We start from the raw sequence: 20715 nt of genomic DNA on the forward strand, positions 1-20715 counted from the left end.
GGGGGGGGGGGGGGGGCAGGGGAGTTAAGGAAATAAATGTGATTATATGCAAAATCAGGACACATCAAAGTGTTTCTAGTGTTACCTCTGGATGGCAGGTGATTTATTTCCCTTGTTTTTTTCATTTCCAAATTTTCTACACTGAGTTTCTTATGTAGTAAAACTGTAACAAATTAATGTTTAAAAGATTGATGAGAACAGACACACTCTGCTCTTGCCAAAGTGCACAAGCACTTGTCCCGCCACTGGCTGTGTGAATGACAGTGCCCCGCTTGGCACCATGGACAGCAATCAGGGAAGGGTGAAAGGGCAAGAGGCCTGGGACAGGCGGGTCTCCCAGTGTACAGCCTATCCTGAGCTGCCTGCTTCTGAAGGAATTCTTGGGAAAATACAAAAAAATATTTCTACTCCTTAGTCCTTTTAAACATTTATTTATTTACTGTACAAAATATTTACACAGTCATTGCAACTGTCTGGCCCTTTTGCCTGGCCTGAAAATTTGCAGCAGGGCTTGGTCTCCGCTGAAGTTCTAGAGACATGCCGATGTTCTCCGTGGTGTTCACTTTGTATCTGGTCTCCTTCAAAGACACTGAAGGCCAGGAGGTTAGCTGACCCCCAAAGTACCTGGGCCACAAGGACATAAATAAAAGAACTGGCCAAAATAAGAAACGTGAATAGAAAATTGCCCGAGAAGTAACACACACTACTTCTCTCCGACACACTGTACCTTTCCCCACACTGGCTAGTACCAAAGCAGGATTAGAAAAGAAAAAAAAAAAAAAAAAGGAAAAAAAAAGGCCCCAAAGAGCAAAGATACATTTGAACAGTTAGGAGAGAGGATAAACTGGAAGAATAGAAAAACCACAACAGTACCAAAGGGTTTTGTTAAACAAAGGCCCTGGGGCTCAGGACCCCCACAGGGATGCAGCTGCCCCAGCTGGGCAGTGGCGGTGCCCAGGATGCTTTGAAAAGTGCTATGACCAGAGTTTAAAATGACAGGTCTAGCCAAGAAAATCAAATCGAGCTCCAGCGTCAGTCTGTGGAGAGCTGCTGGAGGGTGAAAGCAGAATCCAGAAGAGGAGTAACTGCCAAAGACAGCAGAACCAGCCCCCGGGCCCCCCGCGGGAAACCCCTCTCTGGGCCGAGGGGCAGCATCGTGTTTCCCAGGGTGATGACAAAGCTTGCCTGTACATATCCCATGGGAAACACTGGGGCAAGCAGCAGCACCTTGTCCTGGTCCCTGAGGAGAGCAGTGACCATGTGGCATGCAGGACCCTGTGGTGTAGAGGCCCTGACACTGGATCCTGGACCCCAAGAATGAGTGAGGTCAGCACCCACACCAAGAAGGACAAATGACGACTGCGAAGGAGTGAGGTCAGGCATTAACAGCAGCAACTCAGAAGGGCTTGTTCCTTGTGATCTCTGGGAGCAGGAGGGCTCAGACTTGCTTCCAGGAGGCCAAGGCAATGCCACAGTCCTGCCTCCTCTCTGGACTCTGTGTACTTGCTGGTTTTGGCGATAAAGATGGCTTGTAATAGTCTCAGACTTGAATGCCCCATTGGGAATAGTAGCTTGCTACAAAGCCTTCTTAAAAACAGACATGTGGGACAGTTGATGAGGTTTTGCGTCTTGCAAATGTTTTCATTCAAATTGTAATGTTGCCATCATCCAAGAGACGACAGCAGGTTCTCCTCAATCATCACACAATAGTGAACCTAATATATCTTCCTCCCTTCTTAGTTCCCCTTGGTGGTAACTGAGGGAGTGAAGGGAAGTAACTGGGGCAGCTAGGTGTTTACTGCCTGACATATCTCCTCTGTTCCCAGTATCCTGACCCAAAGGACCTGTGAAAACACTTGAACTGTTGGTCCCCTTCCCTTGCCCCAGTGCTGCCAGAGAACACCAAGCAAAGAGAGAAGCAGGGATCACTGGCATGCTATTCTTACGGTCCCAGTTCCTTGCTCCAAAATTTTCTTCAGTAGAAAGCAAAAGAATCCCAGCTCTTAGCAGACTGTATAACTCGAAGGCAGGTGACCAGGCCCAGCCACACCTCAGCGTAAAGAACAAACTTAGGGACAAGCATCAGTAGTCTTCAAGCCAGCCATATGCCTAGACACACCCCCAACCTTAAAGGAGAAGCAGAGTCGGCACTGGAGGCCACAGCCCAGCTATCTTTCACATGCTTAGGTCTGCTTTTCTCACCGGCTCAAACTCAAGAAAAAGCTTAGAATTCTTTAGAGGTTAATGACCATTTCCAGAAACGCCTGCAGGGAAAGCTCCTTTTCCAGTTCGGAACCACAGAAAGATCCATTTGTGCTCTCAGTCCCCATCAGAGGTAGTCCAGGGCCAATGCCTATGCCTGCCATTGTGCAGAGGGACAAAACCAAAGATTGCGCATGTGGGCCTCTTCCTATCTGTGCTTCTCCTGGCTCCTGCTGAGAAGAGGCAATCACCCTGCCCACAAGAAGGACTCACAGACCTCAGGTCAAGTAATGAGGGCCACAGAGGGACCCCGAGGAGCATAAGCAGAGGAGGATAGCAAGGCGAGGGCACCAGCTCCCCAATGAGAGCTGAGCCCTTTGTGTAATCTCCTTCAGCTAATGAGGCAGCTCCCGCCACTGAGATCTCCTAAGAACCAAGTGGAATTACAGCAGCACGGTCCTCTTCTCGTGACTCAACGAGTAGCTCAGAATACATATCATGCCAAAGTGGCCTGTGGGGAGAAGATGGACAGGAAGGGGGCGAGGGAAGGACAAGGCCTGTAGGTGACCAAATACTCCAGACACTGGGGAGCATGCAGCAGCTTCTGGTTGATGGTTATGTGTTCTGTTAGCATCAGTGGTTATGATGTCTATTGTGCGCACCCAGATGCTCCAGAAAACACAGGAGCCAAGAGGATGGCAGGAGAGTGGTCAGAGCATGCCAAAGCCCTCACAGCCCTCGCTGATGGCCAGCTGCAGCATCCTGTGCACCTCTTCATACGAGTCATACGTAGGGAGGCACAGCTGGTTAAAACTGGAAGGGCAAGGGGAGAAGTGATTAACTCAAAACCACTGACAAAGGCTGGAAAAATAATCCCTCCCAAGAGCATGCATTGGGCAGTCAGATACCTACCATGTGTGTGCAGTTGGTAGCGTGCTGTGGGTTGGAGCAGCAATAATCTGGAACGAGGGACAGAGGGCCGCAAAGCCTCCGGGTGGCAGCTGAGAGGAGCCTGTTGTGAACTGAAGCAGCCGAGCCAACTCCTCCTGGGTCAAACTGGAAACTACAGTCCAAAACCACCTCATGACCTGGAAGGGAGAGCACAAGGTTGGGGTCACACCAGTATGCAGCCCAGGGTTTGACCTCAGGGCAAGGAAGCAACAGGTCACCCAAAGTGGGGGTGTGGCTCAGTTACTGCTCTGTGAGGACACAGGTAGGAATGGTTGGAATTGACAAACTCTCTAGGTCCTAGTCTAGGAGTTTGCATTGTCGCGCAGTCAGGAGGGAAGTCACCGAATGCTTGGTTCTGTATCTTTGACTTTCCAATGCACTGTTTCTGTGGCAGTCAGCATGATAGCCAATAGAGACCAGGGTCCCTTTTGTCTTTCCCACACATATATCATTTTTTTTCCCCAGTTGATATGTCTGCTTTTCTGACTCAACTTTTTTTTTTTTAAAACCTCACCCAAGGATATGTTTAGAGCAGGGGTGGGGAATGTCCAGCTCTCCAAATCATTTGGTCTGGCCCTGCCAAGGCATTGTGGGTGAGTTAAATAAATATTTTACCAAACACAGCAGGCTAATTTTTAAGTTGATAATTCTGTATGGCCCATGAATGATGTTATAAATATTCAAATGGCCCTTGGCAGAAAAAAGGCTTCCCACCCCTGGTTTATCAATGTGAGCCTCTCATATGTGCCCCGACCAGGGATTGAACCCACAATCTTTTGGTGTACGGGACAACACTCCAACCAACTGAGCCATCCAGCCAGGGCTTCAACTTTTGTGTTCTGAAACTTTTTCTTTACAACATGGCACAAATCCAACTAAAAGAAATCTGGCCCACTTACCTTTTCTCTGAAATGCCATGAGCCACCAACGACCATTGCATGGGCTTTGAAATCAGCCACACTGATGTCCCCAGTCCCACACATCAGTAGCTGGAGAAGATAGTCAGGTGTTACTAGGAAACTCAGAGGAACAAAGACTCAGCATAAGGTTGATTACCTATGTTAATATGCAAAAATGTAGAATAAAGAAAACACTAGGAAAAAGACAAAAGGTGAGGTCACAATGCCAGAATACCACTTTAGGAAAATCAATTATAATAGGCCAAAGTTTCCTAACCAATGTGCTAACGATCACACAGCCTTTTCTAAAAAAAAATATGTTGTTTTTCAAATTGATTTGAGAGAGAGAGAGGAAGACAGAGGGAGAGAGAGGGAAAAAAAAAAAAAACACACCACTGATGAGGGAGAGACACATTGATTGGTTACCTCCAGCATTCACCACAACCGGGGATCGAACCTGCAACTTGGGTATGTGCCCTGACCAGGAATCGAACTGGCGACCTTTCAGTGCACAGGACGATGCCCAACCAACTGGGCTACACCAGCCAGGGCAAATCACACAGCTTTTTAAAAAATATATTGATGCCTATGGTCTTAGCCTAGACCTTTTGAATCAGAATCTCTAGGAGTAGGTTACAAGCGTGTGTTTTGAAAAAGTTCCCCAAGCATTTCTGATGCACCCACCTAATTAAGAACTGCTGCTGTGGATTATTTTGAATGGTAACAAAGGACAAAAAGGGAATTAAGTTTACTGACAGTCTGATCTGGACGGAGCCTAGAAACACCATCGAGAAAAGCAGGCCCATTTCCCTTTGATGAAGACCCCCCGGCCCAGTGATCAATCTGTCAGGTGGCTTTTCCTTTTCCCCAGGATCCATCCTTTTGTGGACTGAACTTTCACTACCTTCCTTCTACTCAGCCCAGCCCCTACTTGATCAGATAAATTAAAAAGCACGCCAAAAAGTGAGAACATTAATGAGATCAGAGCCCTCAACATCTTGTTCATGTCCTCATCTGGTTCAGAACCCTGCGTGTTACTTCAGACTGTGAGTCCTCATCCAATGGATATAAAGAATGATACATCCTAATCAAGAGACGAGAAAAGCTCACATTAAGCCTTAAGAGCCTTGGCTCCTTCAAAAAGAACTGGTTAAGCTAATGAGTAACTAAGAGCAGCATGTGGAACTGTAAGAGACTGTGTCCTTCCTTCCTACTCACTTTTACAAATTGTTACAAATGCTTTGCTTCAGGATACAAACAAATATACCAGTAGCTATTCCTCAGTCCCCAAATAACAGCATTAGGTTTCTATCAGAAACTTTAGGCTGAGAGATGGAGAGTTCATTTTGTTTAGATTCATATTTAAAGGTATAAAATGTGATGAAAATTGCACAAGATTTTGAGTCTTGTTCTCGAAAACAGTTCAGTTAATAAGAATAAAAATTGTACAAAACCACCTAAACTTTTTTGTTTTTTCATTTTTAAAGAACTTTCTCCATACAGGCAACAGTCTGCAAAAAACACATTCCTCATAAGAGCTAATAATTGAAACTAATAATTTGCCTTATATGTATCATCTGTGAGCAGCAGGTAAAAAACGAATTTTATGTTTTGTTCACACCTGATACAAACTCGTATTTTGCTACTGACAGAATGGCATTTACCATCATAGAGCCATATTTTGGTTATTACAGGATCTAAGATAAGAATATATTAACTGTATAGCATTGTGGCCCCAAACGTTGAAATATGTCTTCCTCACTGGAATGTTCCATGAGGGCAGGGACTTTTTTACTCATGGCATACAGGAGGCACTCAATAAATAGTCCCTGAACAAATATGTCCTATTATTCCCTTAAGTCATCTTTAAACGTCAAAGACTGTACATGATACTAATTCTTTAGTATTCAACCAATATCAATAATATTTGAGAAATAGGTGAATATTAATTATTACTCTTCAAAAATAATTAGCTATTTACTGGTTTCTAATTTTCACATTCTAACTTTTTATTTATTTTTTAATCCTCACCCGAGGATATTTTTCCATTGATTTTTTTTTAGAGGGAGTGGATGGGAGGGGGGGAGACAGAGAGAGAATAATATCAATATGAGAGAGACACATTGATTGGTTGCCTCCAGCATGAGCCTGCAACTGCAACCGAGGTATGCACCCTTGACAGGAATTGAACCCAGGACCCTTCAGTCCATGGGCTGGCACTCTATCCACTGAGCCAAACCAGCTAGGACACATTCTAACTTTTTAAAAGCTGACGAATGGGTCAATGCTTGGGAAGAGTGATAAAAGTGAAATCAACCTTGCATAAAGGGCTTTCCCGTGGGAAAACTAAAACACTGAGTCAAGAATGGGGGTTTGTGAATATAAACACTTACCTCAAGCTCATTTTCATCAAAAATAGCCAAAAGGTTCTCAGGGACCAACTCATTCAGGCCTGAAACAAAGTAGCCCAGTTAAAACCATACCCACACCATGGATACAGGTACTTTCACATCAAAGCTAAGAGCAGACAGAATCTCACCTTTCAGGAAATGTTCCACCTCCTCTTTCACTTGACTGGCCAGCCGATATTGGGCCAGCAAATTTAAATAGAAGATTTTATTCGCATTAGTGACTGGGGTTTGAGCTCCACCTGTCATGAGTTCAACAACCTAAAATAAGATGCAAAAGACAGAGGGAGAGGCTGCAGATGAGCGTCTGTAAGATATCAGCTGCTTGGTATGCCCCACAAACACAGCGTTAATGACGTCCATCACAGTTGCAAGTTTCTGCCGTGCATTCAGCTTCTCAACACACTTGGTTCTGTACAGTTACTAAGCTTCTGGGTTCCCACCACTATTGCTGTATTCTACTAACTATTTCTGAAGTGGGGATCTGAGGGAGTCTTCTCTGACCTAGTCAAACAGTGGTGATGCAACAGGAAGAAGATACTCTGGTCCCTTGTTAGCAACATTTTAATGTCTCTATGATCTGAAATTAAACCATCACAACCTCTTCTCTTAAACCCCTAAGCCAATTGAGAATAAATAAAGCCAGATAAGTAGTGAAGAAATCTCTTTAGAAATTCTAAGGGATCAGTTGTTCCCTTATATCCTTCCCTTACAGTCCCACAACAGTCACAGAGCATATGTGATTATCAGTACAATGGTATCAATCAGTGGTCACAGTTTTTTAGTCATTGCTATTTGCTTTCAATTGTATGTTACTGCAACTTTACCTTCATGATTTTGTTTAGCACTACAATGTAAACAGAACCACATTTGCATCAGAAGTACTTTGGGCTAATAATTTTGTAATAAAGTTTTAAAAATATTCAGGTAGTGTTAAAATAGGAGCCATCTACATCAACACCACTAAAGTTGAGATAGGTATGCCATCCCCTCCAAAGCTCCTTGTGCAGTGACACTGCATTATCACTAAGTTCTTTTTCTACTAGAAAGTAAATAGGTGGGATAGATGGGTTCATGTGTCTTTTACTCCACTAAAATGGGCCAGATCATAAAGTGTAGGATGCAATGACCTAAACCTATCTTGCCCAATATGGCTGCCACTAGTCATAGGTGGTTATTTACATTTAAGTTCATGAAAATAAAATAAAATGAGGAATTCAGTTGTTTGGTCACACTGGCCACATTGTGGGTGCTCAGCGGACAGCACGGACAGAGAACATGCCCATTTTGCAGGAAGTTCTATTAGGCTGCACTGCTCTGAAAGAGGGTGGGAATCAGGGGACCCACGGGCTCTGGTCCTCGTTCTCACCTTATCCAATTGACCTGATTTGTTATATTTCTCTTCTGCAAAGACCAGCTCCATCTCACTCATGTCATTGTTGAGGATAAAACAAACTTTAGATTTGTAGAATTCTGGGTCATCCGTTTCAAAGTACTGAGGAGACAGAAAGACAGAATAGAACATGACTACTCTTACCCAGAAATGAAATTTACAACTGCTAGGAACCACTTACCCCTTCAACCTTAAGAATAATTAGCTCAGAGTGGAGAGACTCCAGAGTTCATGGCCAGGGGCCTTAGTAGAAAACACACCTCAGACATTACCTTGTAATGCATACGTAGTCCTATGATTTGGGCCAAGAAAGAACGGGTGAAGCGAGCGCGGACCAACTGCTTGTAGGCTCCTCCTAGAGACGACTCATAGAGACACTTGCCCACGAGCCGCCCTGCAAACTCATACATCTTCAAGCGTAGATGAGGGGGGCGGTTAGGGTTGGGATGCACCTGTCAAAAAAAAGACATTAAAAAGCTTTGGGCCATTTTTCTTATAGCCTAGTTCTGGAAAGACCCACCCTCCCAACTCCATTCCGAGAGAGCAAGAATTCCAGTATTAAATCAAAGAGCCCATCCAAATGGTATTGGCCTTTTGGTAGCCACTACTGAGTAATTCAAGTGACTGGAGGATAAAGGGCAGAGATGGCCTTACATTAGGCTGAAGAATCTTACATAAGTTTGTGGCTTCATCTGGGTGAGTATGGGAGTAATCAGTGCATGAGGTGATGATGCCTTTTCCCTAAACCAGAACTTCCTTCAGCCAAAGTCCACTTCTCTCCTCCTGACACCTCTGCTTAGTCAAAGGTCTAGTACAGAATTCAATAGCTTCAGGCATGTTTTGAGAAAGTGGCTTAATTATTATTATAATTAGAATAGCCATTGCATTATAATGCTTTTTAGTAAAATATTAATCTGTCTGCATTTTCTCTTATCCTAGAGATGAAATAATGAAGGCAAAGCAGAAGGAGGTTAACTGATTAGTTCATATTGTAGGGAAAAACAGGGCACAAATTGTCAGATTCCCAGATTCATAATCTCAAACTCGTCAGTCTACTGCATTATTATAACATAATCTACATTTTCCACCCACCCATGGGGAAGTCACAGACTCACTAATGCTTGGTTGTTGTCACTGAATCGGGTAAAGAGCTGATTGGTGGTATCAAATAGTGCTTTGCAGATTAGCTCAAACCATTCCCGGCGAGGCCCTCCCCAGTCCAGAGCTGAAAAATATAATAAAAATAAAAAGTAACTCTGGCCTACTATCTCCTATCATGTCTGTTCATTAATCCATTATTTTATACTCTCCACACTCCCTCCATTCCACTACCTTACTGTTTCCCCCTTCCAACCCACATTAACTGGACGTTTTTTTGAAATCCCATCCTTCTATAGGATTAAAGGTCACAAACTAATACCCCCTAGTGTGGAAACACAGGAGATAAGATATCCAAGGAAACGGACCTTTCTCTTAGTTCTACAAAGGTGAAAAGTTTGCCCTTCTGGTTCAAATACACAGAGCTCTCCCTCTAAGCCCCTGTATGTCTGTGCTCTATGAGATCCACCAAGTCATCTAGCCAGTAAACACCACCTTTTATCTTGACTCATGAATTTTTTCCCTTGGAAAAAAAATACACCCCCTTGGGTGTATTCAAGGGGTTTTGTTTTTTTGTGGAGAAGGGGTAAGAAATAGAATACGAGTGAGAGTGGAGTTTAAAAAAAAGATGAATATGAACTTTCAAAACTGACCTTCTTCGTCCTGGAAAACCACTTCAAAGTTCTTGCTCCAATCTGAGATGGAGAAATTCCGAGTGGCTTTCAGAGACTGAAAAGTAGCGAAAGGAAGGAAGTATCAGAACATTGGCTGGCATCTCTTGGGTGTTAATGACAAAAACACAAGAATAATGCTATTATTGTCTACTAGTTATTAGAGGCAATCTATTATTCATAAACTAGAGGCCCGTTGCAGGAAGATTCCTGCAAGAATAGGGCTTCCTACGGCTGGAGCAAAGCAGAGAAGGGAGCAAAACCCGCTGAGGCGGGCTTCGCTCCCGTCTCCATTGCCTGGCTTGTTTCGCCCCCGCCTCCCTCCGCCGCCTGGCCCGGCTTGTTTCGCTCCTGCCTCCGCCTCCCGGCTTGTTTTCGGCTGCCTGGCTCGCTTCGCTCCCAGCCAGTATATGCAAATTGACCGCCATCTTTGTTGGCGGTCAATTTGCATATCGCGCTGATTAGCCAATGGGAGGCATAGCAAAGGTACGGTCAATTACCATGTTTGTCTATTATTAGATAGGACACGCTTTAATAACACCACTTTATAATTAAAATACATGTATCTCCAGAAGAAATTTAAGGTTTTAAAAAATAATCTAATTTGTCTTTACACCATTACTTTGTTGAAAAGTTGACGCTTGTTTTTCTTTTTACAATCCTCATTTTATTAATGAAAAAATGCTTAAAGAACTAAAAATGGCTCAGATTAGTAAGCTGTCAGCAAGAGAACCAAGGAGTCCTGGTTTTTGGTAAAGTACAGTCTATTTGCTAGGCGTCTTTATCCAAAGGCTAGGTTCAGACAGGGAGCCATACCACATGGAGAATGCGGCTGAGAAAAGAGGTTTCCAATCACACCTACCAGAGCCAAACATCACAAACACATTTTGGACTGGGACCAAGCCTTCTCATTCTTGGGGAATGTAAGAACTATGCCAGCGTCTGTGCAGTGGAGACAGACACACATCAGGTGTTCCTTTTCCATCAAACCAGAGTGACAACAAAAATCATTGCCTTGTAATCCAACAAGAGCTCTTCTATTCCAGGGATTCAATAACAAGAACTTTCTTCTGTAACAACTACTTATACCTGCCCTGCAGAGGAGTTCCATGAGTTTATTCAGGAGCTAGTTCAGTACAAATTCTAAAGCCAATGTGTCAACCAGTCTCTCTCCTTAATAACATACCTCCAACAAATCTGCCCCAAACTTAGTATAATCAAACAGAAGAATAGTCTTTTCACAGGTATGTTTAAAGGGAAGTTTGGGTTTCATGAAAAAGATAACCTGAAGAATATAACCAAATATCAAAGAGGCTCCTAGCTGAAAAACTTTGATAACTTTTGACAGAGATGAAACTTTACTCACCGATTCCAACAAGGCATGTCTGCTGACCTTCAGGGTGACTTTGGAATGTGGTCTTTTCATATGTACCTGCCGAAGCTCTCGCTGGAAAAAGTTCACCTTGTCCTGAAAGGTCTCAGAGCCTCCTGAGGAACCGTAAGATTCATCTTGATTACAGCCTTATTACAAGACATCTGTGCAGGCCACTTCTACACCCTCAGGCACCCACAGTAGCTGCGGTCACTGCCCAACTTTACCTATGTTCTTATGGAGGGAACGGATGAAAGTGGCTGCGAGGATGTTCCTCTCCTTACAGCTGAGCTCCACAGGAGGCTGAATGCCATCATCTACCACCAGTGTAAGGAGCTTATGGACAGGGTCGGGGCCAAGGTACGAAAACTAGCAAAGGCGGGGAGAAAAAAGGAATTAATTTATAAAAACCTCAACTCCAGCAAAAACCGCCCACAACCCTATGCTCTGTACCAACGAACAAAAACAAGTTAAGCCTGTTTTCTCCAAATGAGTACCTACCAGGAGTACATTTCCTTGTTTTTCACTTCAGTGCTCTACAATTCAAATTTTAAATTATTTGAGTCGCAGAGACTGCCTTTAGTAAGGATCACAGGCAACACTACAGACCTTCCAACAAGGAATACAAGCAGGATGAAAATAGTAAGGATCCATAAAATAGCAAATAACCACGTGAAGAGGTTGGGCAAACTGGGTGGAGGAAAGTGATTTGCCCTTAGATTCCAAAAGCTCAGAAAAGTTAAAAAAAAATTTTGTAATATATGAAAATACTGATTCTAAAAGAGATTCAATATACTGTGAGACCAAGCTGGGGGCAAAGTTTTTAATACCCTCTCCATTAACTTAGGCCTAAGGAAAAAGACAACTCTCGCATTATTCTGTCTTGCTTTTAAATTCCTGTAAGACGTGTCTTACTATACTGTCTGTATTCTTCATGAGGTTTCATGAGATAATTGCGAACAGGCTGAGTTATTCCAGGGCTGAAGCCTGCTCAGCAAGAACCAGATGTAAGGATCCACTTACTTTGGTTCCTGGGCACACTCGGAAGGTATAAAGGCGCCAGGGAATGATCTTCAGGTAGAACTCCTTCACTGAGAATTGCTGATGGGCCAACAGACAAAAAACCAAGTGAATGATAAATAAAAAGGCTCTATTTGCATACTATAACTCAAATATCAGAGTCCCCATCTATACTTCTCATGATAACCCTTTTCATCTATGGACAAAAAGGATAATTTAGGTCAGCATTGAAATCAAATAAGTAATATCACCTTCTTGAAATAGGCAAATTAAAAATAATACTCTGACAGTGCAATTTCACATAGAGATATTTCATACTCTTAACATTTAAGTCTTACTACCATTTGCAAATATCTGAGCTCAGGTTTTCACTTTATGAGTAGAGAACATTATTTCACTTGGAAACAATAAAAATCTACTTCTGCTCAGCTCAGTGCTGCTCAGAGAGACTTTCTCTAAGTCAATGAACAGGGAACAGCAATGGCCCATATCTATTGCTTTATCCCTATTTAAATGGTACCAAGGATTTGCCAGGGAAAAGGGGGTGGGGGATAGAAAGGTGATTGGGGTGGAGTCTCATACAAAAAGGTTCAAAAAAATTCCTCATTAAGAATAAAGAAGGATCTCTTTATGTCATAAAGAAAAAGACAATGCCATAATTTTTTTTAATTTAAAAAATCTGTGATGCGTAGTAGCTGATTTTTTTCTAGATTTTAAAAAATTCTTCATTAAAGAAAATTTCACACACATACTAAAGAAGAGAAAAAGAGTCTAATGAATCCATCACCAACTTCAAAAATTATCAAATCATAACCAATCCTGTTTCATCTATACACCACTAGTCCCTCATTACCATTCCCCCATGCTAAATTAAGGTTAGATTTTTAAATAACAAATGGTAACAAAGTATTCTAACGGAGAATAGTATTAGAACTCAGTTTTGATTATGACATTAAAGGGATATAATGGGATGTTTCAAGAGTCTCATTTTTCTGAGGTTTGAATGAACAAGCAAAATACAAATATTAAAAAGAAAATCTCTAACACAAAGCACCTCTTAGCTCAGGGCCCTTGGGAAGTTCACCTCCTTGTCTCTGCCAAAATTTCTGTTCTAATCCTGTAGCCTGATGGTGACATCCACTTATTGTGGTTTCACAGATGACAGAATGAAAGATCAAATTGTTTCAAAAAGCACAAGGGGACAACAGTAATTTTCATACTAGTGAGAACTTTTAAAGTGACTTTCTTTAAAGCTCTAAGAGCCATGCCTTGAAAAATCTTCCCAGAAGCACTCGAAGGTCAGAATGCCACAGGTTCCCTAGAGCACCAAGGCAGAGACTTAAATCTAGTCCAAACCAAACATCTGCAGCAGAAGAGGTGGCATACCCTCTGCTGCTTCACTTTAAGTAACCTCTCTTAGCATCCTAGAAACCCTGCAAGTCAGTGATCTTGCCTGATTCTCAGACTATTACCAATTACATGCAGGCTGGGCTGGGGGATTTAGAGGCAAGAATGGGAGTTCCAACCTTTGGTGACACATAGCAGTACACCTTCTTCGGTTTCTTCACTTTCTCGGGGGTGTGACACTCAGAAGGTGAATCTTCATCTTCCTCCTCAGCAGCCATGGAAGGCCGGCGCTGGGAAGAGCTCATGTGCATGGGTGGGAGGTGCCACGGTGTGCCGGTGCAGTTGGCAGCATTATAAAGATAAGCCTCAAAGTAAATGCTCACTCCTGAGGTGGACACATTGCGTTCAACAATATTCTTTTCATTCTCTGAAGTAGAATAAGGAATAAAGTTTAGAGTAGGAGTCAGAGGAGAAGAAAAAATTAAACTTTTAGCCCACACGACTCTGAGCTAAGTTTGGCTCAAATAGCAGATGTTTGTGTGTGAAGTTGTCAAAAGAGCACAGACATGCAAAGAACAAATCACAGCTTTTCTTTCAACTCACCACTTAGGACAATAATGTCAAATTCGCCATTATGGATTGGCTGATTTTGGTACGAAATGCAGGCATGGAAGCAGCCACGAGAATGCAGGGTGAGTCGCAAGAAGACCTGGCAGGTCTGTCTGTTGGATGTCACTGACTTCTCAAATGAGACACCAGTGTGCTCTTCTTCTTGGGGACCGAGCTATACAAGGAAAACAAAGCATCACTAAACATATATAATTTTCCATATTTGCATGTAATTTACTCTTTACAAAGAACTTTCCTATCTATGAGCTAATCTAAGGCTCATAGTTACTAATGAGATAGGTATTATCAGATGAAGGAAGGAAGGAGAGCACAGAAGTCAAGAAATGGAAGTGAATTAGAAAGGGCGAGAATGATAGAGAAAGGAAAACAGAGAGAAAGAAGGGGGAGGCTGCTTACCTCATGAATGGACAAACTGTAATTGTGCTCATCTCTCAAGGACGTGGAATTGTTGGTAGGGTTGTCATACTCATCTCGGGGCACTATTTGAAGGGTGTGTGGCTGCCCACAGGTCAACACAAGAGTAGAAAAATGGCACACAATTTTGGTCTTGGAAGGAACCACCATTCCTGGAATAAAGACAATGGAATCTAACAGTTAGAAAGGTACTTTTCAGGCACAAAGAGAGCTATGTCCCAGCCCAACTCCAAGGGATAGACAACACCATTAAGGCCTGGCCAGCATGGCTCAGTGGTTGAGTGTCGACCTATGAACCAGGAGTTCAATTCCTGGTCAGGGCACATGCCCAGGTTGCAGGCTTGATCACCAGTGTGGGGCGTGCAGGAGGCAGCCGATCAATGATTCTCTCTCATCACTGATGTTTCTATCTCCCTCTCCCTTCCCCTCTGAAATTAATAAAAATATATTAAAAAACAAACAAAAAAACACCACCATTAAGAGTCAGAGAAAAAGATAGAAAACAAAGAGATTAATTAAAATAAACTTTAGGGACTAATTTTTACAAATTCCTAACTACTTCAAGCACTAAACAAAATGAGAGAAGAACTTGGAGAAAACAGAACTGAGTTACGGACACAATGCCTAGAGTCCTATCGGAAATCTACAAGTGAGACAGGCCTTAAAACTAAGTGCTGAACAATCGCAAAAAAAACCTAAATACTTAGATGCAAATCTGATAAAATATATACAAGGCTTGTATATTAAAAACAACAAGATACTGATGAAATAAATAAAAAAGGTCTAAATAAATTGTGAGATGTACCATGTTTATGAATTGAAAGACTCAACACAGTAAAGATGTCAAATCTCCCCAAATGCTATAAAGATTTAACAGTTCTTATCAAAATCTCAGCAAGATTTTGTAGCTTTAGACAATATTATTCTAAAATATATATGGAAAGGCAAAGGACCCAGAATAGCTAAAATAATTCTGCAATAGAAGAATGAAGTGGGAAGAATCAGTTTACTCACTTTCAAGACTTATTATATAGCTACAGTATCAAGACTGTGGTATTGGTGGAGGGATAGACACATCACTCAATGGAACAGAACAAAGAACCCAGAAATATACCCCTACAAATACGCCCAACTCATCCTTGACAAAGGTGCAAAAGCAATGTAACAGAGCAAAGATAGCCTTTTCAACAAATGGTGCTAGAGCAACTGAACTATATGCAAAACAAACAAAACAAAACAAACCTCGACCCAAGTCTCTTATATAAAAACTAGAGGCCCGGTGCACGAAATTCATGCACTCAGGTTGGGAGGGAAGGTCCCTCAGCCTGGCCTGCGCCCTCTCGCAGTCCAGGAGCCCCACTATCGTTCACCCCACAGAGGGAGGCCCCACCTACCCACCAAAGCACCACCAGCCAGGTAACCTGGGCCTCCCTCTGCGGAGCAATCCATCGCGGAGCCCCCCAATCAATCGCCCTGCAGAGGGTGGCCTGGGCCTCCCTCTGCGGGGTGATCGTGGGGCAATGGCAGGCCCCCCGACCAATAGCATCACACCCACCTTGGCTGGCCTGGTGCCAGTGCATGTCATAGTGTGGTTGCCCGGACGGTCGTTCTGCTATTCGGCCATTCAGTTGATTTGCATATTACACTTTTATTATTATAGATGAACTAAAAACAGGTCATAACCTTGAATATAAAATGTAAAACTATGTAACTTTTAGGAAAATAATAGGATAAAATCTTCAGGATCGAGGACTAGTCAAAGAGCTCTCAGACACTAAATACCTATATATATAAAAGACTAAATGTCCATCCAACCGGTAGCTATGACGAGCACTAACCACCAGGGGGCAGACGATCAAGGCAGGAGCTGCCATGACACTCACTGGCCATTTAAAAATAAACGGTACCACGGACCTGGCGCCAACAAACCAACACTTGGCTTCCCCCAAGTGGGACACAGGCCCCGCCACCGCCCTGGAGCGACACTCCACCAAATCACAGCCAATGCTGTCAAGACCGCATGGTGCAAAATGCAGCCCACAGCCCAGCCCAGCCTGGAAACAGTTGCTGTGGACACCGGGTAATGACGTCATGTAGCAACACCTGGCTTCCTCTCCCTAGCAACTAGTGTCCTTGGTGTTTCTTCAGCCCAGGAACCTGACTTGCTTTATAGCCAGGTGCAAACATTTTACACTTTAACCAAATGTTAAACTGAAAAGAAGAAATGGTGGAACTTGAAAATGACTTCAGGTTTTCTCGCTGCACAAAATATAGTCAAACACTGCTGCAAATATTTTACCCTTTGTTCTCCCTGCATGACCTACAATAATAATCTGCTTCGTGTTGATATTTACTGCTGTGTTGCTGACAATTACCTGAAGAGAAGTTGGAGTGCTTCGCTGGGCTGGAAAAAGTTTAACTAAATCAGAAAGCAGGTCTAATTAAGCAAGTTTATTCTATATCTATAAAAGGCTAAGTAGTTGACTGCATGCGTGATACATATAAAGCTCTTGCTGGCGCCAATCAAACGCGTGTTTCAATCTGTCATTGTCAATCATGAATTTGGTTGACACTTCTATTATAGAGAAAGGGCAAACAGCAATATTAAAATATTTCTTCTAATTAATTTCCTTTCAATGTGCACGAATCCATGCACCAAGACAATAGTGATCTATAAAAGTAAACACTGATAAAATTGACTTCACCAAAATGAACAACTTTTGTACTGTGAATGACCCCATTATGAGGATAAAAAGAAAAGCTGAAGATTGAGAGAAAGCACATTACCTAACAAAGGACTAGTATATAGAATATATAAAGAACTCTCAAAACTCAATAGTAAAAAAAACACACCAAAAAATCCAATTAGGAAATGAGCAAAAGACATGAAAAGACATTTCACCCAAGAGGATACAGAGATGGCAAATAAGCACATGAAAAGATGTTCAACATCATTAGCCATTAGGGAAGTGCAAATTAAAACCACTACACACTTACCAGAATGGCTAAAATGAAAACTAGTGACAATATCAAATGTTGCTGAGGATGTGAAGAAACTGGACTATTCACACATTTCTAGGAAGTTAAAATGCTATAGGCACTCTAGAAGAGTTTGGCAGTTCCTTAAAAATACTAAGCATGAAATTACCATATGACCCAGCAATTGCATTCCTGGGCATTTATATCAATGAAATGAACTTACGTTCACACAAAAATCTGTACATGAATGTTCATAGGTTTATTCACAATAGCCAAAAACTGGAGAAAACCTAAATGCCCTTCAGTTGGTGAATAAACAAACTATGGTATCTTCACAACATGGAATTACTACTCAGCAATAAAAAGGAACCAACTATTGATACACTCAACAACCTGGATGAATCTCCAAGGAATTCTAAGTGAAAAAAAGTATGTGCATGGATGGACCTGGAGAGTATTATGCTAAGCAAATAAGCCAGTCAGAGAAAGATAAGTATCACATGATCTCACTCATGTGTGGAATCTAATGAATAAAATAAACTGATGAACAAAATAGATCCAGAAATATAGAAGCATGGAACTGTCGAATCTCAGAGGGAAGGCAGGGGAGAGTGGGTAGGTGGGAAGAAATCAACCAAAGAACTTATATGCATATATACATAACCTATGGTCACTGACAATAGGGTGGTGAAGGCCTGGGGTAGGGAGTCAGGGCAGGTTGAAGAGGCCAATGGGAGAAAAAAGGGGACATATGTAATACTTACAATAATGATTTTTTTTTAAGTTATGTAAATCAAAAGGTTATATACTCTGTGATCCCATGTATATAACATTCTTGAAATGAGAACATTTATAAAAATGGAGAATAGCTTAGTGACTACCAGGGGTTAAGAAAGAGGTGGGTGGGAGAGGAGGAATGAGTGTGGTAATGTAAAGGCAACATGAAGGATCCTTGTGGTGATGGAAATGTTCAGTGTCTGGACTGTATTGATGTCAATAACCTGGCTGTGATATTGTACTATGTTTGTTTTAAAGAGTTGTACTTCTCTTTTTTTAAATATATATTTTTAATTGATTTTAGAGAGAGAGAGAGGGAAAGAGAGAAACATTGATCTACTAGGGATTGAACCCATAACCTGGGCATGTGCCCTGGCTGGGAATCAAACAGACAACCCTTTGGCGCACAGGACAACGCTCAACCAACTGAACCACACCAGCCAGGGCTATACTATATTTTTAAGATGTTGCCATTGAGGGAAACTGGGTCAAAGGTATACCAGATCTCTCTATTATTTCTTACAACTGCATAAGAACCTATAATTATTTCAAAATAAAGAGTTTAATAAAAGGACTGGTATACATTTATAAGGATATGTAATGTTCTCCATTGGTGGCAAGGAGGTAGTTTGATAATAATTCATGTGGAAAGGAGTCTATGAGAGAGACACTGAAACAAAGAACAAGATATATGGAGAGAGAGAGATGGCTTGGGAGCCACCTTGTCACCCTTCCTCTGTTGTAAGAGAAAGAAAATTGATGACTAGTCAAGCAAAGATACACAAATCTTCTTAAGACCCTTCTTGTTATGGTTTGACCCCAACAGACTCCATGGTCCTATCACTGCTGCAGATATCAAAATGACACCCTCAAAAGGAAGCCATGGCAGAACACACAGGACAGACAGGATCTTGACACACTAAAGAGATATGCTGGCTGAAACCGGTTTGGCTCAGTGGATAGAGCGTCAGCCTGCGGACTGAAGGGTCCCGGGTTCGATTCCGGTCAAGGGCATGTACCTGGGTTGCGGGCACATCCCCAGTAGGAGATGTGCAGGAGGCGGCTGATCGATGTTTCTCTCCCATCGATGTTTCTAACTCTCTATCTCTCTCCCTTCCTCTCTGTAAAAAATCAATAAAATATAAAAAAAAATAAAATAAAATAAAGAGATATGTTGCAGAATCAGGAGTCAGAGATTATACTTTTAGGCTTCAAAGTCAGTGAGCATTTATTATCTGGCATAAAGGACATGAAGGGGGTGAAAGAGTAGAGATACAAGCCTCAACTCTTAGATACCAGAAGCTTGAGCAGAAACTCTTCAATGAGAAGTAAAACACACAATGGTAGCAAGAGTGGGATTAAATCAAGGTGGTTTTACTTGAAAAGTTTTCAAAAATCAGAAGAATTTACCTTTTGTCTATTCTGGCACCCTTACTCCTTAAGAACTTACCTGGCTTAAGAGGCAGCAATTCCACTCTTAAAGAAATGAAAATGTGTGTCCACACAAAAATGTACACAAATGTACACAGCGGCATTATGCGTAGCAGCCAAAAGCAATGACCCCCAAATGTCCATCAACTGATGAATAGATAAATTGCAGCATTCTACACAATGGACTATTACTTGGAAATAAAAATAAATAAGTACTAATCCATGCTAAAACATGCATGCATAAACCTTAAAAGCATTATGCTAAGTGAAACAGGCCAGTCACAAAAAGTCCACATATGTTATGATTACACTGATCTGAATGTAAACAGTAAAGTAGTAGCCACAGTAAGCAAATCCAGAAGCAGCAGATTAGTGGTGGCCTACAGCTGGGGCATTTGGGGAAAATGGGGAGTGACTACAAACAGGTACAGGATCATGGGGTGATGAAAATGCTCTAAAATTGAATGTGGTGATAGTTGCACAACTCTATGAATTTTAAAAACCATTAAATTGTGTATTTTAAATGGATGAATTTATAGCATGTGAATTAAATCTCGATAAAGATATTATTCAAAAAAAGGTATAATTACAAAGAAAAGGAAAAAGGGGGAAAAAGAGGGAGGGAAGAAGAGAAAGGAAGAAGGGGGGCGGGGGGGAAATAATGTACCAGGCTGAAAAATCTTGTAGTAGGGACTGTAGGCCACATTTAATCCACCAAGCTTCACTGAGATTTCATAACGCCCAGCCCTGCGCACAGTGAAGGCCACCTTGACCACATTGGAACTGGGCTCCTGGAGGACTTCCTGGGTCACTGGAATTTCCACTGCTAGCTCAACATGAGAGATGTGAACTCTTAGTCCCACAGGCCGATGTGCAGGGAAAGGCTGCCCGTTCTTATAGAATAACTGCAGTGGGAAGAAGAGGGGCACCCATTAGTGAACGGGGAGAGAAAATCGTTAGCCATCTAACTCAAAAAACTGTGGGGAGCAAGGAGGTAGCTGGTAAAACCCAATACCCACCCCCTCCTACAGTCCTACAGACACAGGGAGAAAGAAATTCTCTTAATACTTCAAAGAAAACCATTAAATCATGAACAAAGTCTTAACTTGTTTTGAGGACAGGT

General features: G+C 42.2%; 1 protein-coding gene across 5 annotated transcripts in view; it reads right to left on the bottom strand.

Moving 5' to 3' along the window:
• Positions 1 to 415: 415 nt before the first annotated feature.
• AREL1 (apoptosis resistant E3 ubiquitin protein ligase 1) overlaps positions 416 to 20715 on the bottom strand; it is a 42183-nt gene continuing 21883 nt past the window's right edge. For 4 of the 5 annotated variants that reach the window (XM_014531170.1, XM_005883569.2, XM_005883570.2 and 1 more), the window contains exons 5-20: positions 20260 to 20497; positions 14388 to 14557; positions 13965 to 14145; positions 13541 to 13788; positions 12018 to 12095; positions 11222 to 11363; positions 10989 to 11110; positions 9605 to 9680; positions 8969 to 9078; positions 8126 to 8305; positions 7830 to 7955; positions 6592 to 6721; positions 6446 to 6504; positions 4053 to 4142; positions 3115 to 3290; positions 416 to 3015 (exon numbers count right to left, since the gene is read on the bottom strand). In XM_014531170.1, coding sequence (XP_014386656.1) covers positions 2913 to 3015; positions 3115 to 3290; positions 4053 to 4142; positions 6446 to 6504; positions 6592 to 6721; positions 7830 to 7955; positions 8126 to 8305; positions 8969 to 9078; positions 9605 to 9680; positions 10989 to 11110; positions 11222 to 11363; positions 12018 to 12095; positions 13541 to 13788; positions 13965 to 14145; positions 14388 to 14557; positions 20260 to 20497 — 2229 coding nt within the window. In that variant the 3' untranslated portion in view covers positions 416 to 2912. Of the gene's footprint in view, positions 3016 to 3114; positions 3291 to 4052; positions 4210 to 6445; positions 6505 to 6591; positions 6722 to 7829; positions 7956 to 8125; positions 8306 to 8968; positions 9079 to 9604; positions 9681 to 10988; positions 11111 to 11221; positions 11364 to 12017; positions 12096 to 13540; positions 13789 to 13964; positions 14146 to 14387; positions 14558 to 20259; positions 20498 to 20715 lie in introns of those variants that run through there. The other variant, XM_014531171.1, reaches the window with a different exon arrangement.

The sequence above is a fragment of the Myotis brandtii genome, unplaced genomic scaffold, assembly GCF_000412655.1.
Source record: "Myotis brandtii unplaced genomic scaffold, ASM41265v1 scaffold793, whole genome shotgun sequence".
NCBI classification, from domain to species: domain Eukaryota; kingdom Metazoa; phylum Chordata; class Mammalia; order Chiroptera; family Vespertilionidae; genus Myotis; species Myotis brandtii.